The sequence below is a fragment of the Giraffa tippelskirchi genome, chromosome 2 (assembly GCF_054371585.1).
Source record: "Giraffa tippelskirchi isolate mGirTip1 chromosome 2, T2T-mGirTip1v1.2.pri, whole genome shotgun sequence".
Classification (NCBI taxonomy): domain Eukaryota; kingdom Metazoa; phylum Chordata; class Mammalia; order Artiodactyla; family Giraffidae; genus Giraffa; species Giraffa tippelskirchi.
Genome location: NC_137276.1, coordinates 190762906 through 190789930, shown reverse-complemented (window position 1 = coordinate 190789930; position 27025 = coordinate 190762906). Strand labels below are relative to the sequence as shown.

The 27025-nt window shown below is 38.8% G+C and overlaps 1 protein-coding gene across 2 annotated transcripts in view; it reads left to right on the top strand.

Moving 5' to 3' along the window:
- CRYBG3 (crystallin beta-gamma domain containing 3) overlaps nt 1–27025 on the top strand; it is a 126957-nt gene that overhangs the window by 71620 nt on the left and 28312 nt on the right. For both annotated transcript variants that reach the window (XM_081572571.1, XM_081572570.1), the window contains 6 exons: nt 722–848; nt 8544–8686; nt 8787–8913; nt 9803–9835; nt 15734–15846; nt 23164–23290. In XM_081572571.1, the coding sequence (XP_081428697.1) occupies nt 722–848; nt 8544–8686; nt 8787–8913; nt 9803–9835; nt 15734–15846; nt 23164–23290 (670 nt within the window). The remainder of the gene's footprint in view (nt 1–721; nt 849–8543; nt 8687–8786; nt 8914–9802; nt 9836–15733; nt 15847–23163; nt 23291–27025) is intronic.

The following is a 27025-nucleotide window of genomic DNA, read 5'->3' as shown; positions in this document are numbered from 1 at the left end:
AGTAATGGTGTTTATCAGTGTTCTGTACTGATAATTTTAAATTAGAAATCAAGGAACCTCTGTCCCTGGAAAGTCTGCCATGGTGCTTCCTGTTTCCATTATCACCACTGATAAAATTGTGGGAGCAACATTTCCTACCTGTAAATATTTACAGAAGTCTTTGTATATATTTAGACCACCAGGGCTAATACCAGCTCAGTCACATTTCCCACTTTCTCCTTGCTAAACCCTCCTGTAATGTGTTTCAGATCCAAAGCTGGTGACAGGTTCCTTTGAGTTAAACCCTAAATACATGTTTAATATAGTGATCATTCTGTGATTCCAGCAGGGCTTCATCATAAAAATAAGACTGATTGTCTTTGAATCTCATTATGGATTTGCAGTATTTCTCATTGTCTGTTTGTGCTTTCCATTATTTTTTCCTTGGCAGGCTATTCTCCTACCACACTGTGATGTAGTATAGGGTCATGCCACAAACATTTAATGTGTTCCTGTGTTGCAATCCTATAACAGCTAACCTTTTGTTGGGAAAAGCCTCCAAACTATAAAAATTATTGATCCATGAAGTTTACACCATTCATTTGTCTCTGTAAATGCTAGCAAAATAAGTGTATTGCTTGTTTAAAAGATGGTGATGTGCAACTGGGTGCTTTATCATCATTTTCTCTCTTTCTTGACTGCGGTTTTATTAATAACTCAGTTGTATGTCCTCTATTTGTAGATGGGTTGCCTATGAAAAAGAACATTTTAAAGGCCAGCAGTTCTTGCTTGAAGAAGGAGATTTTGAAGACAGTAATGCCTTTGGGGCATTAAGTGGTTCCATCTTGTCTTTCCGGTACTTACAAGCTGTGAGTTAACTTCCTTATTCTTAATTTTCTTTTTCGTTTCTTTTTTTAGCTTTCCATGAAAATTGGACATGACCTCTGGTAGAATATAAAATGATAAAATGTTTGTTTTATAAAATGATAAATGTTTCTACTACCTGAGACCATTAAACTGAATGGCTTATATGACTTGCCTTTCTTAACTGCCATGATTATTACAGAATATTTGTGTGTATTTTTCATCCATTGATTCTGTAATCATTTTTGAACACCTGCTGTTAGATAGATTGTGTCAGGTGCTGGAGATATGATGGCTAGACATTCACTCCCTATGTGGTAGGGTTGATAGTACCTATGTAAATGTTTGGTGTTGTTTGACTGTGATTGGCTTCAACACAAAGTATTTAGGATACCCAGAGAAAATCAAATACTTCCCTTTTGAAGTAGACAGGAAAAGAGGGCAGCTGAGTTGAAATTTCAAGTTTGAGAGTTAGCTAAGTGAAATTTGGGAACAGGGTGAAGAAGAAAGATGGGTGTTTTAGCAAGAGGTTAACATTTTAAAAAGCAAGGATGGGAGCCAGTGTTGGGGATGAGCTCACGCAGGGGGCATCTGGCAGTGTCTGGAGACATTTTGGATTGTTATGACTTTGGGAGGGTTAGGGGTTGTCAGGCTACAGACATCTAATGGGTAGAGGCCAGGGAGGCTGTTCAACCCCTACAATTCACTGGACAGCCCCCACAGCAAGGAATCAGCAGCCTAAAATGTTACTGGTACTGAAGTTGAGAAACCCTCATATAAGTGAAACTGATATGTTTTGGAAATGCAATAAAATCAGGATATTAGAGCTCAGGAAGATGAATCCAGAGCCAGAAAATGAAGGGCCTTATATGTCATGTTGAGGAGTTCACACTTTTTTTCTTGTCTTGACCAGAAAGAATGAATTTTAGGCCTAGTGAGCGTGATTACATTAGCATTTTAGAAAGGTTTTTATTTTTTTGGTGAATGTACCAAGAAATAGCATGAGGTGAAGGAGGTAAGCCTGGAGGCAGGAGATCTAGAGTGTTCCAGGACTGAAAAACACAGGGAAGAGGAGATAGAAGGATGCTAGAGAGTTCTACAGGATATCAGGGCTTGCTTATCTGATGTTGCTCACTTTTCTCACCAGCTCTGGAGACTTCTGTAGTGTGTTCAGAGGGCCATGTTTTCTCATAATTAAGAAGTTATACCACTGCAGTATATTTCCAAAATAATCTTTACCCATATAAACTCTAAACTATCTGGCATGGCCTCCAAAACCACCTTTTGGAAGAATTGATGGTGCGGTGAAGGGTGATGATTGGGTCCAGGTGGGCTCTGTATGCAATGTCCCCTGTTTCTATCTGCCAGGGTCAGAAGCCCCACTGTTGCAACCCCTCACTTGGTCAGGCGGCAGGAGCCAGAATGGGAGAGAAGAATCATAGGGAATAAGGGAGCTTTTGTTTGGTCCACAGTGATCCTTGTTAGTAAAAAAGTGAGTTGAAAACCAGTTCTACCTAAAAGAAGTGTAGCAGAGCCAACTGAAGATTGGGTACTAAGTTGTCTGAGCAGTAGACAGGTAGCTTTTGAGATATTTAGTCCACAATTCGGAGAAGGCAATGGCACCCCACTCCAGTACTCTTGCCTGGGAAACCCCATGGATGGAGGAGCCTGGTAGGCTGCAGCCCATGGGGTCGTGAAGAGTCATACACGACTGAGCGACTTCACTTCCACTTTTCACTTTCACGCATTGGAGAAGGAAATGGCAACCCACTCCAGTGTTCTTGCCTGGAGAATCCCAGAGACGGGGGAGCCTGGTGGGCTGCCATCTATGGGGTCACACAGAGTCGGACACGACTGACACGCCTTAGCAGCAGCAGCAGCAGTCCACAATTCTAATGTACAAGGGCCACAGGTTTTCTCTAGCCACTTCTTCCTTGAGCACTAAAAGGCACTCCAGACAAAACATGATAAAGCCTGCATCTTTTTCTCTTTGAGTTCATGACAACCACATACACTGAGGAAGTTAAGCATCATGATTCAGAGCATCTCTCACCTAGTATTGAATGATTTTAAGAATTTCCCTCCTGATTTAAAAAAAAAAGTGGAGCCGAAGTTTGCTCCTAGAAATGTTCAGCAGAGAATGTGATAGTATCTTCCAAGGTGACTATGACTAAAACAGGCAAAACTCCAAGATTTCACTAGTTGAATTCTTCAAATAGTAGAAAATGTGAAAAGAAAAAAGCACTATAGCTAAAAAGTCAGGAGATACTTGATATAGACAGTCTATGAGAAAATACATTGGAAAAATTGGCAGAAATTGACAGGTTAAACTACTAATGCAAATAGAAGTTTTGGGTATTTATGAAAATGATAGCACATAGTTTTTAATACACATAATTTCCTTCAAAGAAAATCTATTCTCTTTAAATTAGGTTTAAAAAAATTGAAGACTAGCTTGTAAAGATACTATCATCATCCTCATGATATTCCTAACATATTCAGGTGCTTACCAATGGCTTTATATGCATATTTGTACTTAATCTTCACAAAAATGATGAGAAAGAGACTTTTATGACTCTCATATTACAGATACAGAAACTGAGGACCTCAGAGCTTAGGTACTGTGCCCAGGTGCAGAGCTGCAATTTGGTGGGTGACTCTGTCTTACTCTAGAGCCCATGTCATGTTTCCCATTCTCCTTGTCACAGAATGATTAGATTAAAAGCACTTCAGGAGTGCGAAGCTGGACTCTCATTCAGCCAATAGCTTACTAACATTTCATTTGTAGCTGTAAATATATAGTTACTCTGCAGACTAATACACGTGTATAGTAGATTATTTACATAAATTTAAATTATAAACAGTCTGAAAATTATGTTCACACAATGTTTTCAGATGAAATATTTTCTTCAGACACAGCATGGAATTGGGTAGAGGTTCTCTTTTTAAAAGCCACTTTATTGAAGTATGATTGACATGTAGAAGGCTGTACGTATTTATTGTATACAATTGAGGCATTTGGGAATAAGTATATACCCATCAGACCATCATGGCCCTGGACATGCTTGTCTCCTCTCAGTTTCCTCATGTCCTCTTTATAATTGTTAATTTTTTTGTGATAAGACACAACATAAGATCTACCCTCTTTGAAAATTTTAAGTATATGATACAGTTATTGTTAGACATAGAGTGAACAGCTCTTGGGCTTGTCATAGTCAGTGGGATTAACAGGCAGAGCTGACGTGAGACATATAGACTCTCAAAGGTCTCTAACCTGGAAAAGAGTAAAGCACTGCTTTTGAGATCTAAGTTGAAATAATATCAAATAAACAGATGAAAGGTAGAAAAGTTGCATAACATAATACAGTCTTCTAATGTCCTGGCTCTAGTATATGGAACACTCTGGATCTACAAAGGTCAGATCTTGGACATGTCCGCTAGGGATAATGTGGTCTGTGTCATGGAGTGCTTTGGAGAGGATGACCAGAAATGTGTTTCTAATTCCAAATGAGTCAGGCAGATATAGTGACTTGGAGTTGATTATTTTATAAAGAGAAAAGGACCAGGAGGAAGGAATATAGCAGTAATTTAGACTCCAGGGATTAAAGAAGGAATTTTTATTCTTGGCTCTCTCTATAAGTTTCTTGGTATGCTTGTTTTCTCTCAGTTTCACACTCGCCTAAGTTTTGGATTTGCTTTTGTTTTGATTTTCAGACTCAGAGCCTCTTTTCAGATCTGTAAAACTAGGTGGTATGCTGCAGACACCATTGTGTCCCCTAAATTAATGGACACATCAGATCTCCCCTGGTGTCTTGGTGTCGTGTTTTATGCTGCCCATCCAGGGGAGTTGTCGTGCAGGAGTTCCAGAACCTTATGAGCTGAGGGAGTTCATGGAATTTAAAAATAATCAAATTATTGATCCTTAAGACTTATTTTTGGTCCTGAAGCAACTGCTCATTAGCTCATTCTAACAGTGGGGAGTACCGTACCTGAGACTACGTTAGACTCTCCAGATTTTTCGTTCTGTTTAAGTGCCTTAAAATGGAGTGCAGATTTGAGGTGCCATCATTATTCATTATTCATCTTTCTGGAGCAACAGAGCTCCACTTGATTCTGTGTGACTTTGAAAATTATTTAATAACTTTAAGTTATTTAATTGTGCTTATAGTTGGAATGATGGTAACCTGGTAACCTCACAGGACTGGCGTCCTATTACAGTCACCTCATGAACAAGGCAGTTAGAAGGTTTGGTTTTTTGTTTTTGTGTTTTCTTGCATCTTTTATTTATTTTACTTTGGACATGTGACCCTGGAGATTTAGCCCCAGATGATTGGATTTGGCCTAGAGTTAGAGCTCCCCACAGCAGGAACACCATATTGATGGCAGCTAGTCAACTGGATCGGATATTGTGTATTTGGTAGGTTTGGGTGTAACGAGCAGAGAGGGTCAAAGCCAGGAGACAGACTCAGAAACATTTTTAGAAAAAGATGGAAGGCAGAAGCTACAAAGCAAGAAAAGCTATGAATAAACAAAAGCAGGAGGTTAAATAAAAGAGCAGTGTCTCTGTTAGGAGACCCCTGTGCCCTTGGCCACATCTCTGGGCATGGGAGCCAGAGCAGGAAGGACAGAGTCTCCAGCCATGTGAGTATATTTATTTGTGAACCCATGGACTGCCAGCACTTGTACTTGGCACCGGGTCTTGTGACAGTAAACTCCTCCTTGTCTACTCAGCCCCAGGCTGCACCATGGCCCAGTGGCCTGTGCCTCTGGCCTGTTTCCCAGCTAACCCTCCTCACGGCTGCCAGTCTTCCACAACCCATGCCATAGGATTCATCAAATCAGTGCTCAAGTAAACATCACACCATAACACAAGTGATTTCTCAATGAAAAGGCACAATCACAGCACATGTTCCCATTTTATTCCAGCATGATGCAGTGGCTCACAGAATACATCAGTTTATTTCTGCTCCCCTATAACCTTAACAGGAAGTAGCGAGCAGTGGTAGGGGCAGACAAGGTAAAAGCAGAGGTGGGTCATCGCAGAGTTGCGAGAGTAGGGGAGGAGAGGTCTATGTGTGAGAGCTGCTGAAGACATGCCCATTGTGGTTGGGCCTGACTTGGTTGGCAGCTGTTGATATCAGTTCCTGACTAGGACCCAGATGGCCACCTTCAGTTGTCACCACCACGTTGTATCCTCACAGCCACCTGGAGCTGGGTATGCGCTTTCAGGTTGTAAGAAACAGAGGCAAGTTCATGTTCCTGGGGTGACGGAAGTTTATTTTGTCAATATAAGCAAGTTTGTTGATATGGCACCCAGGCTGTAAAATTTCAGTGGGGAGGCTTGTCCTGGGCAAGCAAATCTCTGTTGTTGTTTAGTCGCAAAGTTGTGTGCAAATCTTTGTGACCCCATGGACTGTAGCCCACCAAACTCTTCTGTCCATGGGATTTCCCAGGCAAGAATACTGGAGTGGGTTACCATTTCCTTCTCCAGGGGATCTTCCCAACCCAGGGATCAAGCCCATGTCTCCTGCATTGACAGGTGGATTCTCTACCACTGAGCCACCAGGGAACCCAAGAAATCTCTAATAGGATGTTAGAGCCTTGATTTAATATATGTATATTCTAGATTTATATTTGGAAAATGCCAGATCTATGTCTATAATGAGATACAGAAATATCAATATGTGTATATGTGTGTATATACATGCATACATATATACACATATATATGTAAAATCAGTATTTAAGGAAGCTCAAAAAGATAACAAGTGCATATGTTTGAAAAGTATTCTATTAATAAGATGAGGGACAGATAGTGGGAGTTATGAAGAATAAATCCACCTAGCTTCCACATTTTTAAGAAAGATATAAAAGTAATGAAGGTGACAGGTGTTCTCAGGTTCCACATGTTTATTCTCAAGGAGGAATTGAAAACCCAAATATGGCTTAGAAAATATAATAAAAATTTCTGGTAAAAAGCCTTTATCTTTTTTCCTGAAGTTGCAAATGAAATTTGACCCAGCTGTATCAGCAGTTTTTAAAATCCTTGAAAGTTGACATGTAAGTTGTAAGTGCAAGAGAATTTTTTTCAAATGTATTATCTTTCTCCTCATAGATGCTTTGTTTTTATTGGATACTGTTTTGCTTATTCATGTAAAATGAATGTTTGTCCTGGAAATCTTAGATTGTAATAATAATAATCATAATGAGAAATTTGATAGTGTTTGAGATGTATAAAAGCTGATAACATTTTTCTGTAGGTCTAAAACTTGAGCTACAAACAATGAAATAATAGGCATAAATAAAGAGTTTTTATTTTTTTAATGCAGTCTGTATTTTCAAGTTAAAAATACACCTCTTTGAAATTTTGAAAAAATATAGGGTAAAAATTTTCAACTTCTGGACCCAAAGGTAACCACTCTTGTTTTTTCTTTTTTTTTCTTCTATACTTTTTTAAATGAAAACTTGAGGGTTTTGTGAGAACTTATAATCTTACCAAGCTTTTAAGTTTTAGTTTTTGTCCTACTCTTTTATCCTTACATTTATATCTGACAGTGATAAAGAGTTTAGAGTAGACAAACAGATTTACACTCAGATTCAGTCTCTGCCCCTCAATAGCTGTGATGTATCAGGGAATTGACTCAATTTTGTCAGCTGTAAAATAGGAGTGATAGTAAAATAATCATATCAGAAATAAGGCATGTGAAGCTCTTGGCAGAAGTGAGTATGTGATATATTTTTAACTGTTAACTTGTTAAAAAAACTCTCCTTAATTGTATTTATTCCATCAAGCAGTGGATGCTTAAAGGTTTGTGTTTGTAAATCTTTTGGACATTTATACTACTTACAGCTTTTCACAATGATAAATAATTCATCTTTGCATATAAATTGACTGTCATTTAGTTTTAGGAAAGTTAAGAAAAAAGGAATATCACACTCAAAGAATAAACAATTTCAGTCTTTTAAATATATGTCCAAGTTGTTTCCTAAAATAGCTGCAGAACATATATTTCCACCAGGGACGTTCCCTGATAAAACTGGGTTTTTAGATATTTCTTGACTTAAAAAGTGAAACTGTATCTGTTTTAATTTGAATTTCTTTATCCTTGTAGTGAAATTAGACATTTGTTTGTTTTTAACATTAATCTTTTTTGTGAATAATGTTTATTTTGTGAATTAAGTGTCAAGTTGGGTCTTATAATTTTTCTGTTATTTTTAAGTATTCTGTCTGACTACATGGAGATGTTGTCCTCTGATTTTAATTTTTATAAAGCAATTTTTTTCAAGAAAATTTCATTTATTCTGTTATATTTAAGCTCATAAAATCCTCTCCCACGATGCCCACAGCACATTGTATGTTGACTTTCTGTTTCAGGTGGCTTTTGCTCTTTAGGCACAAGTTAGACTTGAGTTTCCTTTACAATTACTGTTATATATGATAGTCTGTAAGTCCCAGCAATTTACTGTGAACTAATTTCTAGTTTCATAAAATTGTATTTCCCTGCCTACAGTAAATTCAGACTTATGTTTTCTTTAAACTGTTTAGGAGTAATGCCTATTAAAATTGTCTTCAGTGCCATTTAAAATTCTTCCTGAAGTTGTGTGAAAACTATCCCACAAGCATGTAAAAATTGCTAAGATACAGCAATCCATAAAACAAAATGCCTGTGTTCCCTAAACTTTCTTCTTCTTCCTTTTAGAATTTCATAGAATCTTCAATCACACTGTTTGAATCTGATCTAGAAAGTGGGAAGTTTATTGACATTACAAATCAGGAAATTTCTGACTTAGAAGAAATTGGCTTTGGTAGTGAAACAAGGTCCATTCACGTTAAAAGTGGCGTGTAAGTTGTCTCATAAGAATTATGAGCTTCTTTGGTGTTTAAATTGTTGGTTGCTCAATTCTGTGTCACTTCTGTTCTTTTTCTTTTTTATCCTGCTTAGATGGGTTGCCTACCAACAGAAGTTCTTCTGTGGAGAACAGTACATTTTAGAGAAAGGGAAATACAAGTGCTTTTTTGACTGGGGAGGATCAAATAATACAATCATGTCAATACGTCCCATCCGGTTGGTGAGTTAAATATGAACATAGCCAGTGCCTGTGGCATGTAATGGCATGGATTATGTTGTATGTATCTACAGAGAAAATGAAACAGCATATGAATTTCTGTAGACTCCATAGAGAGCTAGTAAATAGTATTAGCACCTCCATGATTAGGAACTCTGTCATTTGATCAGTTCATTCATCCAGTAGCATGTATTTAGTGCCTTTGACATGTCAGGACCGATGACTGGAGATTAAAGATGAATAAGCCTGCCCCGATGGGTCTCTGTGTCTCTTAGAAGAGACAGACAATTATGCACTACTACTTACAGTATGACTAGTGAGAAAATGAAGTGTGTAGGCAGGTGTAAGCAGTGCTGAGGGACCGGGAGAAGGGAGCATGGAGAGCCTGGGGCTTTGGCGACCATGCCAGACTTCAAGAAGAGATGCATTGAGTGATATCTTAGAGGATAAAAGCAATTTTTCCAGAAAAGGAAGTGGGGCGGAAAAGGCAGTTCACAAAGAAGGAATCATCTCTACGTGTGCAAAGTTACAAAGTTATGAAAGAGTGTGGCCAGTGTGGATAATAACAAGCACTGCAGAACAGTGAGAGTACCCGTGAGATAGTGATGGGAGAGAAGGGGTGGGAAGTTCAGGGTCTGTCTGTCTAATGGACACTGGGGCACAATTTTTTTTTAGCTCAAAATGAGTATTACTCAAAATGAATTAGTAATAAATATTAAAGTTATTATAAATTAATTTAGTAGATTGTTTGAGGGTCCTTACCAGTTAAAAGAATCTAGTAAATTGGTCAGATCATATACTTTTTTGTTTTCCAAAGGATATTTTCAGCACTTTCAAAGACAACTAAGAATATATGATTATAATTCTTAAAATGTTTTTATATATGTTTCAGGAACCACTTGGGATAAATGAGCCTCCACATTTGGTATGTTTAAAAATATTCTTAACTTATAATTGTTAAAAATTGCTTACTAAATATGTATGCCCTTTCTCTGAAGTCTGTCTCTTTCCCTCAGATAACTTTTATGTGTCTGCATGGCAGGGCAGTTTATATTGTACTAGGAACCTGTGGGCACCAGTGTGCTCATCCTTGTTACTGATCACATTGGCCTGGGTTTGTCACCATCCTTTGTCTTTCTCTTATTAGAGCTTCAGCACTGACCACTTTGGGTTCGTCTCAAACCTCTGCCACTCTTTCTTTCCTGTTGCCCATCCATTCTTCAACATCACATTCTTACTCAGCATAGTATGTTACGCTGTCCTGTGGAGGAGCAAACTTACCATGGAGAGATGGCATGCTTATCATGTAAATGTATTTCTAAAACCTAAGTCACAAATTTCTAAAAAGCACTGGTAAAACTGCAGCCCTGCTTCTTTATTTCTAGTATGTTAATAGTTTGAAGGATAGGTTAATACTCTGGAGCCTAATGTTTGTTTATTATCCATTGAGAGCTAGAAATTGTGCTTACTTAGTGCTTCTAATAACTCGGTGAGGTCAGGATTTATCTCATTTATTCATGAGAAAAACTAAGATTTAGAATTCAAGTGAGCATCATTTCACACAGCTCGAGGTCACAAAAGAGGCACTTTTTATATCTAATTCCAAGATTTTACATCAGAGAAAGACATATCGTGGTACAAGCAGTAAAACCATATAAGAAAAGGGGTAAAATACAGTCTGTCTCATTTAAAATGACAAATTTAGAAAAATTTCTTCAAAAAGCCAAAAAGAATGATTGGTTCTAAGTATTTGACATTTGTTGCTGCTGCTGCTGCTAGGTCACTTCAGTCATGTCCAACTCTGTGCGACCCCATAGACAGCAGCCCACCAGGCTTCCCCGTCCCTAGGATTCTCCAGGCAAGAACACTGGAGTGGGTTGCCATTTCCTTCGCCAAGGATGAAAGTGAAAAGTGAAAGTGAAGTCACTCAGTCGTGTCCGACTCTTTGCGACCCCATGGACTGCAGCCCACCAGGCTCCTCTGTCCATGGGATTTTCCAGGCAAGAGAACTGGAGTGGGGTGCCATTGCCTTTTCCGTGACATTTGCTAGTTTTACATAATGTTGAATCTTTTTCTCTGTGTACATTTTGCACGTTCCTGTCAGTGTTTATATATCTCAAATCAGTTTAGTTTAAACCATGTTTCTGTTCACAATGTTTTCAGGTTTTATTATTTTCTGATTAGCTCAGGCCTCTTGGGAACATTTCCTCTCTGAATATAACTCAGTTTCTGGAGACACTTCCTGCCAGATCTTTATTTTGAATCTTAGAAAACTCCAACCGTGGACTTTCAAAGCACTTTTTTTTCCACATGAATCAATGTAACATGAGTAGATAAAAGAGATAAAACTGGGATAATTCCAAGCTGCACATTCTCTGAGTTTTAAGTGCAGATAAAAAAATCACATTCTTTTAAGCTCTGTTTCTCCCCTTCCTCTATTCCTTTTTTTTTTTTTTTAATGAACTTCCTTGTTTGGGACAGATTGCTCAGAGGATTTTCTTTATAGTATTTCCAGTCCAACTTGAAGAAAAAGGAAGCAGTCGCAAACACCCAGCAAAATTGGCCCCGTTTATTTTCTGAATATGGCTCAACCACTGCCTTGTGAAATAAAGGTCCTGACAAGTGTATGACAGCTGGACATTTGGTAACAAGCAGACAAAGCCGCCTTATTTACCCAGTATCAAAGCTCTTATTATTTCCATTGGACCAGATTTTCAGAAAGTTTAGCTTGTTTTCAGTTACCCAAATGAAAACAAGCAGATCTTGGCTGATAGTCTGGTTCCTTTCAGTAACTAAAAAGTTATTTTCTCCTTCACAAGTAGTTGTGTTAGTCAGGTTGACTACAAAGTTACATCTCCAGTTCAAGTAACAGAGGGAATTCTTAACATGCTGGTGATTTGAAGGTAAACCTCAAGTCACCTGAGAAGGGAAAAGCCAAAAAGTACATGTGTAGAGATACATGCTAGTAAAAATACTGTTGCCGATGTGGAAGCATATAATGATGATATGTCTTATTTGAGACACAGAATACCTCCTTTTATTGAGAAGATTGTTTTTTACCTGTGACTGAAGGTCGATTCACCAGGTCTGATTGCCAGCTCACAATATATGATACAAGAACAGGATCAGTATAGAGTTCTTCATAGTTAGCAAATGGCATTTTATCTTTATTTTTCCCAGACCAAACAAAAATAGAATGTGAATTATGTTCATGATGTCCTTGTCTCTCTCTTTTCGCAAGTCCTGAATATCTGCACTCTCACTAGATTAACTCTTATAAAAGTGAGTTTTGTTTCCAGTGAGATTGTATTCCAGGCCTCCATTCTCTAGAAATTCTGTTTTCTCCCCTATGACCCAACTAAGGACCTTTCTTTCCTGGGATCTTTTTCAAGTCCATTTGCAGTATAGTTAAAAGTTTGAATTTCTTTAAATATTGAGCCTCTGTTCCATTTTATACATGATTCTAGCTCAGAAAAAGCAACATGAGTATTTTCTTGTATTGGATAATTCAGCCAGATTGAATTCTCAAGAGATCACAGGACCTTTAACAGTGGTGGTTACTGTTCCCATGTATGGAAGATAAGAAAACAACAATTCTAATCAAGTCAAATATTAGTAAGATTCAAGAGCAGTATAGGAAAACATTTGTGGGGGGGGAGTGCTAAGACCAGATAGTTTTATTTATTCCAATGCTAAAATAATTTCCCTGAGAATACTCTGTCTTGTCTAAATGAGACGTTCTGCAGTCCATGGTGTTGCAGAGAGTTAGACATGACTGGTGACTGAACAACAACAATAAGAACAACATGACCAGATCCTTTTTATAGACTCCAGAGGCCAGAAATACTCAGGAAGTAGTACTTATCTAAGTAAAGAAAGATTCTCTGAGTAAACAGGGAAGTAAAATCACTATAGAATATGCAGTTGATATGAGAAGTACATAGCATTGCGATATGAGACAATGTGATGTATGGAAGAGTAGAAACAAAGACTTTTCACTGTTTAACGTCCAGTACATTTACTTGCAGGAAGTCCAAGGGCTGCAAAACATCTCATTTAGATAGGATAGAGTGTTCTCAGTTGAATTATTTTAGCATTGGAATAAATAAAACTACACTCAAAAATTATTCTGATATTATGAAATAAATTAAGAAAGCACAACTTCCTTTATTCAGTAATTTAAGTTCTTGAGGTTTTAGTTTGTCATATTGAAGAACTATTACATTTATTTATGTGTATTATAAATGAAAAATACATAGTAAAAAAGAAAAGAAAAATTTTCATCATAAAGGAGTGATAATATCTGCTTCAAAGCGTAGTTCTAAAGAAGACACGAGATAGTATATGTGAAAAGGCACCTTGGAATCCACTGATATACTGCTGCTTTTTTCCTCCATACACTTCCATTTGGGGCTGGCAGGCATGGAACTGTGCTTACATGACAGGGAAGGATGGGTGTAGTTAGAAACAACTCATTTCTTGTTCATCTGACTATTCATCTGTGTTCTATGCCACATATCCGAGTTGTTTTGTCTATTTATTCTCGATTAACCTGAAAAGGAAACCAAAATAGTGACTCATCCAGCTAGCTCTTCACAGGACCTATTTTTCACCAGGACACTGCGACTTAATTTCACCCAGTATGTGCTTAGTCACTCAGTTGTGTCCGACTCTTTGCAACCCCATGAACGGTAGCCCACCAGGGTCCTCTGTTCATGGGATGCGCCAGGCAAGAATACTGGAGTGGGTTGCCATTTCCTTCTCCAACCCAGTGTAAAAACCACGGATTAATTATTATAATTAGAACGCCCTGAGTTGGTTTCTGTGCATCCATCCTCAGAACATTATTATGATGAGAATTATTCTATTCTGATGCATTTGTAAGGTAGTTAAAATGAGGTGTTACTTTTCTGGGGTTGGACACATCTTAAGTGAACCATATCTCATTTAGGGGATAAAAATCAAATCAATATTAAGTCCCTTTTTTTTTTTTTTTTGGTTTGCATAAAGAGTATTTTAACTATTTGAATCAAAACAATACTTTATGACAGACTCTGTGTGAGAAAGAGAAAATTTTAGTGCTTCTGGGTGTGAAGACTAAGACTAAAAAGTAGAAGCATTTATAACATATACTGTCTGAAATATGATTAACGTGCATCATCAGTTGTCCAGGATTTGACATTTCATGGCTTCATGGTAAAATATTGAAGTATAAATCTTAAACTCAACAATATGAATATAATTAATTCAACAAACTGGGAATACATGCAGTGAATCAGACAGCCGTGATCACTATTCTCATGTGCCTTTTCTGATTGTTATTGTGAATAAACATAATATTTGCCTGTAGGAGAAATCACTCCACATTTTGAGGAGTTAAACATGATTTACTTTTTAGCTTCACGTTTAACAAACCTTTAAGTTAAAAAGCATCGTCTGAAAAACCACCAACTGAAATCCTTATCAAGGAATCCAGGGCAGTTTGCCTGGACATGTAGAACTGTGCATATACAGGGAAGCATTCCAGAGGTCTGTATTGTCTTGGACTTGCTTTTGCCTTTTCCTACCAAAGGCCCATGGTAGGAACTTGACGGATCATGCCTCCCTAAGGCTGGGAGTCCCTTGGTGTTTTAACACTCCAAATACAGCCTCATTTCACGTTAGGAAATCATATTGTATAAGGGGGAGTGGGTTCTCAGCTTTCTGGCTTGGACTTGGCTTTGATATCAGACCAAGCAAGGTCAGAGCAGAATGAGATAGCCAAGAAACAGTTCCTCAGGGTTCAGAGACCATGCGTCTCTAAGAGGACCCTTGGGAAGATGAAAGAGGCGAACATCCGCTGCTCAAAGAAGCCTTGTTCTGGATGAAGCAGTGGCAGGAGAGAGGGTGGTGCTGCAGCTGCTTATTATGATGCATTCTCAGCCACAACGCAGGCCAGTCAGCGCTGGGTGGATCTGTGGGCCGTGTTACTTCAAGGCTCCAGTGTATTATAAAATTTTTATAGGCCTCATTAATTTTTTCTTACCTATTAGAGATCCAAGGCCACTGGCGTTGCAGATTATTATATCTCTGGTCTAAAGGGAATTATAGTTGAGATTTCATGAATTTTCCTTGACATAAAGAACTAAAGCAGAAGTGTAGTTAATAGTTATATAAGGCTGTAAGCTGTGCATTTAAGGTATTCTATCAGTAGACTGAAGCCTGTAAGCTGAAATACATGGCACAACCATCTTTCTTTCTTCACTATAAATCTTCCACTAATCCCATCATTATTATCTTCTCTGCCATCTGCTCCTGTGGCCTCACAGGCATCCTCATGCTCATTTATGGGCACACACTCGTGCTTTCTCCTTCTCCCTTTTATTAACTGTGAATCAAGAAGGCTTGGGGAGAGAAAAGCCATAGCCACCCCGCATACCAATCCAAACTGCCTTCGTGTTTAGCACTAAATTGCTTCTTTTTTTTTAACACATGTTTTCTCATCACAGGGCATAATGATCACTTGATGCAATGGACAGGGACCAAATTTAGCAGAGGAGGGATTCTGATTTACTTCTACAGGTAGAATTGTTTTCTGGGCCTCTGTGCCCAGAATCTGGTGGTTGGAAATGATAAATAAATTGTGACATTTCTGACAAACACATAAGGAAAAAAAAATGAGTTTAAAGAGAATGTCTTCCTTCACATGGATTCCTTGTTAATAAATAAAACATGAGTCTAGTATTTTGCTGAATTTTTATAAGTACATGAGACTAAAATGTTTTCATTTGCTTCTGTGATGATATCAAACAGCTGTTCTCTGTTTGTTGTGTTGCTCTTGTAGCTCAAAGCATTCAGTAAACCAGGGTTCCAGGGTGAATGTATCGATTTCACAAAAGAAGTTTCGGACTTGTCTTCATCATTCATGCCATGTTCTTTTAAAGTTCTTCGGGGTTGGTAAGTATGCCTATCAGCTGATCTCTGCTGTTGTTTAAATAAGTGAATTTGTTTTAAATTCATAGAAATTTGACTTTCTCTTTTGAGTACTCAGTGGAAGAAAACATTTTAATCATTAGTCAACTGCTAATTAGCCTGTGCCAACTTTGCCCAGCTTGTGTTATGAGCCATTGTGAAAGAGAATGCTAAATAGCCAACTCTGAGACCATTTTGCTGAATTGTTTTCCTCATTGTTATCTTATTCCCTAACTATTTTGCATGTTTATATTGTGTGTTTACTGAGTAGTATAATAGAAAGCTATAAAAAAAAAAATAGCATTTTTGTCCAGATAAGACATATTACTCCTAAATTTTAAAAAAACCTTTGTATTTAAAGTATCCATTGTCCCCATTTCACATTTGAAAATCCCTGATTCAGAGTTAGTTTCCCAAGGTCACACATCACATCAGGGATTGCTTTGGCTGTGTTTTTGTTGTTCTTGTTTTAATTCTATGTCTTTCCAACTGTGGTAGCATACCGGACCTTTCTCACATGTATATGAGACTATATATGATTCTCAATTTATATTCTACATATATTCTCTATGTATCATTTTTTTATTGTGGTACACTATATATAACATGAAATTTACCACTTTAGCCATTTTGAAGTATATATGTCTTTACAGTAGCATCTCTATCAGACATCTACCTAATAACTCATCAAAGTCTCTTCTTCTTTCAAGATATCTTGGACTCATCAGTTCTCCTTTTCTCTTGAACCAGTAGAGACAAGAGTCCTGTTTCCTATTTGAGGAATTTCAGTCTCCTAATGAGCCACACTCCAGTGTCGTCTTATTTCCAGTGTTTACCACGAACCAATCAAAGCCCAATTATTTGTCCCAAAGTCCAGGTTAATATTTTTACTGCTCTTCTTTAAATCCCACAGTCGTTCTCTGATACCAGTCAGATCAAGATCAGGATTGATCTGAACCTTTCCAGGATTTACCATAAAAAAAAAAAAAGTGTCACTTTCCAGATCCAAGCTCCATTCTATCCACATACTATCCCCCTTTCCTCCCGTCTCTGGGCATTTATTCAACTATGTGTTTTCCTCCTTATGCCTCTATACCAGGGGTCAGTAAGCTTTTTCTGCAGAGGACTAGGTAGTAGATAATTTCAGCCTTGTGGGCCATAGAGGCTCTGTCCCAGCTACTGAGCACTGTAGCACAGAAGCAGGCACCAGCAATACATAAACAAATAGGCTGTGTTCCAGTGAGACTCTGTTCATGGATGTTGAGTTTTGAATTGTATATAATATTCACATGTCACAAAATCTTTATTTTTTTTTTTAAAGCCATTTAAAAATGCAAAAACCAGTCTAAGCTTGTGAGCTGTTGGAAAACTGGCGGTGGAGTGGATTTGGCCCACATGCTATACTTTACAGCTCTGCATCAAAGTGTCAAGTCAGTTTACTTCTCTCCCTTGGTTCTTGTGTGGCTGCAACAAAAATTTGGAAAAAGGGACTAAAGGGTTTAAAACAGCAGACAAATTGCAGCTCATTTCAGCTCAAGGAGACAGATCTTTTATTAGACAGACATTCCCAAGACGTGGAAGCAGGCCCACACCAAAGAAATCGTCCTCCTGATTCCTCTTGGCTTCCCGCTTTGTATACTTCTGTCTTCTCCTTTTGGTTGTGCTCTGTGCAAAAGAGGGCTTGTACTCACCACCAATCAATGAAAGGGAATGCAAATGAGCAAACACTCAAGGCTAGTTGACAGTTGCAACTTATATAACAGCAGGCTCTGTTGTGTATGTCTTCCCATAATTCAGTCTGTTGTAGTCAGTTGTATATACGTCTAGAATATTTATGAACCGTTAATGGGCTCCTCTTGTGTTGTTGGAAGAGGGTGTTTGCTATGACCAGTGTGTTCTCTTGGCAAAACTTTATTAGCCTTTGCCCTGCTTCATTCTGTACGCCAAGGCTAAATTTGCCTGTTACTCCAGGTGTTTCTTGACTTCCTACTTTTGCATTCCAGTCCCCTGTGATGAAAAGGACATCGTTTTGGGGTGTTAGTTCTAAAAGGTCTTGTAGGTCTTCAAGAACCATTCAACTTCAGCCTCTTCAGCATTACTGGTGGGGCATAGGATTGGATTACTGTGATATTGAATGGTTTGCCTTGGAAACAAACAGAGATCATTCTGTTGTTTTTGAGATTGCATCCAAGTACTGCATTTCGGACTCTTTTGTTGACCATGATGGCAACTCCATTTCTTCTAAGGGATTCCTGCCCACGGTAGTAGATATAATGGTCATCTGAGTTAAATTCACCCATTCCAGTCCATCTTAGTTCGCCGATTCCTAGAATGTCGACGTTCACTCTTGCCATCTCCTGTTTGACCACTTCCAATTTGCCTTGATTCATGGACCTAACATTCCAGGTTCCTATTCAATATTGCTCTTTACAGCATCGGACCTTGCTTCTATCAGTCACATCCACAGCTTGGTATTGTTTTTGCTTTGGCTCCATCCCTTCATTCTTTCTGGAGTTATTTCTCCATTGATCTCCAGTAGCAAATTGGGCACCTACTGACCTGGGGAGTTCCTCTTTCAGTATCCTACATTTTGCCTTTTCATACTGTTCATGGGGTTCTCAAGGCAAGAATACTGAAGTGGTTTTCCATTCCCTTCTCCAGTGGACTACATTCTGTCAGACCTCTCCACCATGACCCATCTGTCTTGGGTGGCCCCACATGGCATGGCTTAGTTTCATTGAGTTAGACAAGGCTGTGGTCCATGTGATCTGATTGGCTAGTTTTCTGTGGTTATGGTTTCAGTGTGTCTGGCCTCTGATGCCTTCTTGCAACACCTACCGTCTTACTTGGGTTACTCTTACCTTGGACGTGGGGTATCTTCACGACCCAGATAATCATAACGGTGTGATCACTCTCCTAGAGCCAGACATCCTGAAATGTGAAGTTAAGTGGGCCTTAGGAAGCATCACTACGAACAAAGCTAGTGGAAGTGATGGAATTCCAGTTGAGCTATTTCAAATCCTCAAAGATGATGCTGTGAAAGTGCTGCACTCAATATGTCAGCAAATCTGGAAAACTCAGCAGTGGCCACAGGACTGGAAAAGGTCAGTTTTCCTTCCAATCCCAAAGAAAGGAAATGCCAAAGAATGCTCAAACTATCACACAATAGTTCTCATCTCACACGCTAGTAAAGTAATGCTCAAAATTCTCCAAGCCAGGCTTCAGCAATACGTGAACCGTGAACTTCCAGATGTTTGAGCTGGTTTTAGAAAAGGCAGAGGAACCAGAGATCAAATTGCCAACATCCGCTGGATCATCGAAAAAGCAAGCGAGTTCCACAAAAACATCTATTTCTGCTTTATTGACTATGCCAAAGCCTTTGACTGTGTGGATCACAACAAACTGTGGAAAGTTCTTCAAGAGATGGGAATACCAGACCACCTGACCTGCCTCTTGAGAAACCTGTATGCAGGTCAGGAAGCAACAGTTAGAACTGGACATGGAACAACAGACTGGTTCCAAATCGGGAAAAGAGTACGTCAAGGCTGTATATTGTCACCCTACTTATTTAACTTATATGCAGAATACATCATGAGAAATGGTGGGCTGGAGGAAGCACAAGCTGGAATCAAGATTGCCGGGAGAAATATCAATAACCTCAGATATGCAGGTGACACCACCCTTATGGCAGAAAGTGAAGAGGAACTAAAAAGCCTCTTGATGAAAGTGAAAGAGGAGGGTGAAAAAATTGGCTTAAAGCTCAACATTCAGAAAACTAAGATCATGGCATCTGGTCCCATCACTTCATGGCAAATAGATTGGCAAACAGTGGAAATCACTGCAGATGGTGATTTCAGCCATGAAACTTCCCTCATAGCTCAGTTGGTAAAGAATCTGCTGCAATTCAGGAGACCCGGTTCGATTCCTGGGTTGGGAAGATCCCCTGGAGGAGGAAATGGCAACCCACTCCAGTATTCTTGCCTGGAGAATCCCATGGACAGAGGAGCCTGGCAGGCTGGGGTCACAATGAGTTGGACATGACTTAGCGACTAAACCAACACTACCTACTCCTTGGAAGGAAAGTTATGACCAACCTAGACAGCATATTAAAAAGCAGAGACATTACTTTGCCAACAAAGATCCGTCTAGTCAAGGCTATGGTTTTTCCAGTAGTCATGTGAGAGTTGGACTATAAAGAAAGCTGAGCACCAAAGAATTGATGCTTTTGAACTGTGGTGTTGGAGAAGACTCTTGAGAGTCCCTTGGACTGCAAGGAGATCCAACCAGTCCATCCTAAAGGAGATCAGTCCTGGGTGTTCATTGGAAGGACTGATATTGAAGCTGAAACTCCAATACTTTGGCCACCTCATGCGAAGAGTTGACTCATTTGAAAAGACCCTGATGCTGGGAAGGATTGGGGGCAGGAGGAGAAGCGTACGACAGAGGACGAGATGGCTGGATGGCATCACCAACTCAGTGGACATGAGTTTGTGTAAAGTCCGGGAGTTGGTGATGAACAGGAAGGCCTGCCGTGCTGTGATTCATGGTGTCGCAAAGAGTCAGACACAACTGAGCAACTGAACTGAACTGAACTGAATGGGCTCCTGGCTGCCTGAGGGTACTAGGGGAAGCCCCTGTGGTTAGTTTGTATCCACTGTGTGCCCTGGACACATGTGCAAGAGTTGGAAAAATCTCTCTGGTTATTTGGTAGCATATCTGTGAACTCTTCTGGCTTGTCTGGGATGCTGTTTAGAGATCAGTTTGGCTAGGCCCACCCCTCTTTGCTCATACCTAACTTCCTACCTAACAAAAGTGTGTAGGTTTCAAGTGGTTCTTGTCAGTGGATATTACTTGGTTGGCCTACATGCTATGTTTAAAAAGTTTTTTTGTATCATTACTAAGATTTAGGATATTTTCCAGAAGAAACTATTTTTCACCTTCTGTTAAAAAATCAGATTTGGAAAATGGGGGCACATTCACCTTTGTTGATAATTATTAATAGCTGGCAATGAGTAGAGGTGTGTGTGTTCCCCAATGTACCATAGGATGTATTGCCAGTGTTGTTTTCACCTGGTACACTGCTCATGTATATTTACCTACCTGGCCTCCTGCAGGTATGTAAGTTCATGAACCTTGCTTAGTACTAATCTGCATGTATATTTTTAAGATTCAGTCCATCTTCATTCCCTCTGTTAACCTTCTCGACTAACCCTAAGTTAGGCTGTCTTTTCCCATTCTGATTTCCAGTGATTCTCACTACTTTGAACCTCTTTGGATGTTATTGTGTTTATACTTACTTCCAAGAAGGATGTGAAAGTTTTTACAATATGAAAACACATGAAGTAGGACACAGTTGAACAGATTAGCTGCAGCTCTTTAGTGCGAAATCTATACCAAGGGCCTGAAATAATTTTGTTCCTAGTATTTGATTCTGAGTTTCTAAGATAAATGAAAGTATTTTGCAAGGTAAGTTTTAATTTTCTGGTAAAGCACTGAAGTTTTGGATTTTTTTTTTCCCTTTGAGGCAAATATATTTTCCTGACACTGAAGTCTAGGATAGATTAGTCATGTGTATCGCTTCATGTTGGAAATATGTTACTTACTTACAAACAAATATATATATATATATATATAGTGTGTGTGTATGTATATAATTTATGTATACATTTGTCCCTTGGTATCTGTGAGGAACTGGTTTCAGAAACCCCCACATATACCAAAATCCATGGATGCTCAAGTGCCTTATGTAAAGTAGCTTAGTATAGTCAGGCCTTTGTATCTGTAGGTAGGAAACCAATAGATATAGAGGGCTATCTACATACAAAATGTACATTTTACTTATGTATTTTATTTTTATTTATGTGTGATTTATTAAACAATAGTTCTAATAAGAGGATACAGGAACTGTGGTGATTGCTTATGATTGCAAGTGCTTTAGAGATCTGGCTTTGAGCCCAGTTCACCACTTCCTAGCTATGTAATCTTAAACAAATGGGACCATTTCTCTGAACCTCAGTTTCTTCCTCTGTGTGTTAGTCACTCAGTGGTGTCCAACTCTTTGTGACCCCATGGATTGTAGCCCAGCAAGCTCCTCTGTCCATAGAATCCTCCTCTGTAACTGGGATAATAACAGTACCTACTCTATTTATAAGAACTAAATAAAGCATGTAAGGGCCTAGCTGCATGCCTAACACACTGAAATTTTTTCATAAATATTGGCTATAAAATGCTAATTACAGAGACCTCCCTTGCATTCCAGTGGTTAAGTCTTCACCTTCTAATACAGGGGTATGAGTTTGATCCCTGGTCAGGAAGCTAAGATCCCACTTGTCTCACTGCCGAAAAACCAAAACGTGAAACAGAAGCAATATTGTACCAAAGTGAATAATTTTACAAAGTGGACCACATCAAAAAAAAATCTTAAAAAATAAATTGCTTATCACATAGGAGACGTGGCAGTAAATTGTGTTACGGAGCATCTCTGTGGTTATCTGACATTCACCTTGTCTAGCTATAGTACAGTTCTGGTGATCTTAAAATATAGGGCTAGAAGTTAAACTCACCAAAGCTAAAGTAGTAACAGCTAATATAATTTCTCCCTTGGGCTCCTTGCCAAAATGGCATGTTTTAATGAAAATTTTGATGAGTGCCCTACTGAAGAGAATTTGCCGTGGAAGATTCTAAAGGATCCATTTCCTTTTAAAAATCTCTTCTAGCTATCAGCTGTGTAGATGACAGGTTTTAAATATTTGTGTGTGATTTTAGGAGTCTAGCTTCTAACTCAGCCTAGACTGAAAGCAAGCTCACTATTAAATAAGGGTAAAAAATTTTATTCTCTCAAAAAGCACTGCTGATCTGTTGAAGCACTTAATAACTACTGTAATTTAATCCTAGGTTCTTATACTTGAAAGCATCAAATTAAGCTAATGTTTTTAGCTTACAGCACATATCTTACTTCAAATCTCAGCTGTCATTTAATAATTAGGGGAATCTTGGGCAAATCACCTAACTTTTTTAATCCTTAGTTGTGCTGTCTATAAAAGTAAGGACATGTTTCTCCCTCATAAATTAATGAGTACACAGTAAAGGAACACATGTGGAGTATCCCGTGTGGCACACGGTAAGCAGTCAATAAGTGATAGTGGTAGCTTTTTTTTTTTTTTTAATCGACTCGGAATATTTGCTGCTGATCAGCACCAGGACTTTTATATCCTACTCCTAGCCTGTTTCCCTCTGCATGATAATGAGTCCAACTGCCAACTGATGCAGTTTTACTCAAAGTTTCCCTGCTTGTTTTTTCAGCTGGCTCCTGTATTACCAAGAGGGTGTTTCCACTAATCAATGTGTGTTAGAAGAAGGCCTCTATGCCGACCTTGCTTCCTGCGGCTGCCCAACATCTAGAGTCAAATCCCTGAAGCCCATTGATTACGTAAGTACTTTGCTGAATGCATGTTTATAAGATGTTTTCTTGTCCTGTTTAATTACTATGAATGAGAATGTGAAGCTGGAAGACATGCTACAAGGGAAAATATAAAAATTTAAGTAACTTGCTTATAGATTATAAGATTGAGATTTACTCATGAAATCCAACTAATGTAAGTTTGATACTTTTCTTCCTTTTTCTTTTTTTTTTTTTTGAGTAGAATGCAAAACTTAGAAAGCTGACTAATATAGCCTTGAGCTTAAATGAATACTTTAACCACTTTGGGTGACATTGACAAAGTTACTTCGTTTCGTCATCTATAAAAGATAATAGTATCAAGTTGGCCAAAATGTTTGTTTGGGTTTTTCTGAAAGATGTTATGGGAAAAACCGTAACGAACTTTTTGGCCAACCGCATACTATATATGGCCCCTGGGATATTAAATGTAATGGTGCTTGTAAAATGCCTACCACTTGGTAAGCACTCAATAGGTGTTAGCTATTAGTATCATGATTATAACTTTTAAAGCTAATAACCTGATCATTTCATCATTCTGTTAAATAAGTCACATGACAGCTTGTTGGCTACTTAAGTTTACAGTGTTACTTTTAAGGCATGGACCTCCATTGGTATTGATTTCAAACCTTGTTTGGGGGAACTAGGGCTTTCCTGCCTAGTGTGTGTAGAATTACCTGGGCCATCTTTGAGGGCTACATTTATAGAGTAAGTGGTTTCTCTTTTCTGTCATATTTACTCAGAATTTTAAGTGTGAGAAAAACAGGATGACTACTCTGGGACATTCATTCTGTGTTCCTGGTTAGTGGTGTCTTTGCAGAGGAAGTGGTAAAGATCTGGAATGTTTTCAAAGTGTCCAGCTAGGATGATTCCCTGAGAGCATTTGGTCAAAGCTGAGATTCATGCAGTGATGACTAGAAACCCTCCATGGTGATGGCAGTGACTCAGACCTTTAATCAGAGCTAACTCCAGGAATGATGATCCTACTCAGGATCCTGATCCCAGCCTCAACAGCATCATCTTCTTTCACAGGGCATTCATGGAGAGAATATTTGTGGTATCAGGCTAAGAATAGAGTCTTGGCAGAAGTACAGGAATAAAAATAGAGTCCTGATCTCTCTCAGTGGCCCTCAGACACCAACTCAGAAAGACTAAGTAACTACTGATGCTTCTTGTTAATTGCAGGAGAACTGGTTTAAAAAAAAAAAAAAAGAATGTGTTTTGGTGAGTCTAAGTATTGATAAGGCTGAAAAAAGCTTTCGAAAGTAGTCTGCATTTACTGGGAAAGGAACTTTATTAGCATATTTTGGTCATCAAACTAGCAGACAGATGCTTAGATGCCTCAAATGAATGGAATTACTATTTTTCTTTGAGGAGTTACATTTCTTATTTCTCATTTCCACATTCATAAAGTCAAAAATGAAAAAATTAGGAGCAAAAACATAGAGAATGTCTCTGTGTAAATTGAAATGTGCCATTGTATGTCCCTGGTTTGGACCTGTGGTATACAGGCAGTGTTGGTGAAGGTACCCCTTGGAGAGGACTTGTGAGCTCTAGCCCTTTCACTCCAAGAACTGATTAAACAGTATATTCAGTTCATGTAAAGAGAGCATTAAACTTTCTTAATGCCTTTACCAGATATGTTTTGAATCTTTGAAAACTCTTACTTATTTGTTTTTTTTGGTCCGCATTTTTGAATCGTGTGTACTGTATTTTTTAATTAATTAATTTTTGGCTTTTTGGGTCTTCATTGCCGTGCAGCTTTCTCTAGGTGAGATAAGCAGAGGCTAGTCTCTAGTTGCAGTGCTCAGGCTTCTCATTGCAGCGGCTTGATTGTTGTGAAGCACAGGTTCTAGGGCATGCAGGTTTCTGTAGTTGTGGCTCGTGTGGGCTCTAGAGCACTGGCTCAGTAGTTGTGGTCAATGAGCTTAGCTGCCCCTCGACATACAGAATCTCCCCAGACAGGGATCAAACCCTCGTCCCCTGTATTGGCAGGCATGTTTCTAACCACTGGACCACCAGGGAAGTCCTGAAAGGGCTTTGTTCAAGACATGTTTAGACAGTAGGTTTAGTGGCGAAATAGAAGGAATATGAAGTGAGGTTGGGCATTCCAGCAAAGACTTGCAAATTGACCAGGAGTCAGCCTCAACAGGTAACATTTCCTTGATGACGTCAACGATGCTTCACCCTGGTAGCCCTGAAACCCTAAGTTTCAGACCTAGGAGACTGACAGGTAAACCAGAAGGCCAACCTGGTGATTTGTAGTTGTTGTTCAGTCACTCAGTTGTGTCCAACTCTTTGCGATCTCATAGACTGCAGCACATCAGTCTTCCCTGTCTTTCACCATCCCCCAGAACTTGCTCAAACTCATGTCCATTGAGTCGGTGATGCCATCCAACCATCTCATCCTCTGTCGTCCCCTTCTCCTCCTGCCTTCAATCTTTCCAGCATCGGGGTCTTTTCCAATGGGTCAGTTCTTTGCATCAGGAGGCTAAAGTACTAGAGCTTCAGCTTCAGCATCAGTCCTTCCAATGAATATTCAGGACTGATTTCCTTTAGGATTGACTGAGTTGATCTCCTTGCTGTCGAAGGGACTCTTAAGAATCTCCAGCACCACAGTTCAAAACCATCAATTCTTTGGCACTCAGCTTTCTTTCTAGTCGAACTCTCACATCCATAGACTACTGGAAAAACCATAGCTTTGACTCGATGGACCTTTGTCGGCAAACCAATGTCTCTGCTTTTTAATATGCTGTCTTGGTTGGTCATAGCTTTAGGTAGATTTTAATGACTGAAATACTTGGGAATTCTGTCCTGAGCATTTTTCTGCTTTTTTTGGAAGGACCCAGGAAATGGAATTAGTCATCAGAAGATTTAAGATTTGGGTAAAATGAGGTAAATGTCTTTAAGAGTAGTTTACCTGAGCTAGCTAACATGACCCACAGAAGAGACTCCTCTCCTAGTTGTTTGCATTCTCCAGACTCTGTGTATCCTTCCCTTGGAAAATTTTAGATGCACTTTATCTATCCTGCTTTTCTGATTACTTTCACAGCCCCTCTCCCCCTGCTATGTTCCTACTTAGGTATTGATATGCCTTTTCGTATTGATTGGTTAATATTGCTGCCTATGCCACAATCAGCGTGATTCTGGATTCATTTGGGGAAATGTTACATTCAGTTGAGTTGACTTTAGGATTGACTGATTTGATCTCCTTGCAGTCCAAAACATATATATGAGCTCATGTTTTGATTTTGCTTTTATTAGTTAAAACTGCAGAGTTTTATGAGGATGTTGCTTGTAGTTGGCATTCCCAGACATGCTGTGACTTAGTGCTCAAGTGTCATAATAGTATGATATTGAAGAATCCTAATACTTCATATAAGATCAGTATGTCTTGCAAATGACAGTTTGCTTCAGGCTGAATTCTATCTGTGCAGACATATGTTACCTTCTAGAGGCCTATGAATGCATAATTTTCAGTCATTTTACAGTGAAAGAAGCTGCCTGCATAGAGTTCTGCTTTTCACTAGTGTGACCTTGTACAAATCACTTACTTTGACCTCAGTTAACTCACCTTAAAGAAGCTGTTAGAACAGGTATTTTTTAAGTCTTTGACAGCCTCCAGTTCAACAGAATAAATATCCAAGGCATATTTCTAACTGGACACTAAAAACATTGTGTCCATCCTTAGGATTCACATGGTCTGAGGGAATAAGATGGTATGTT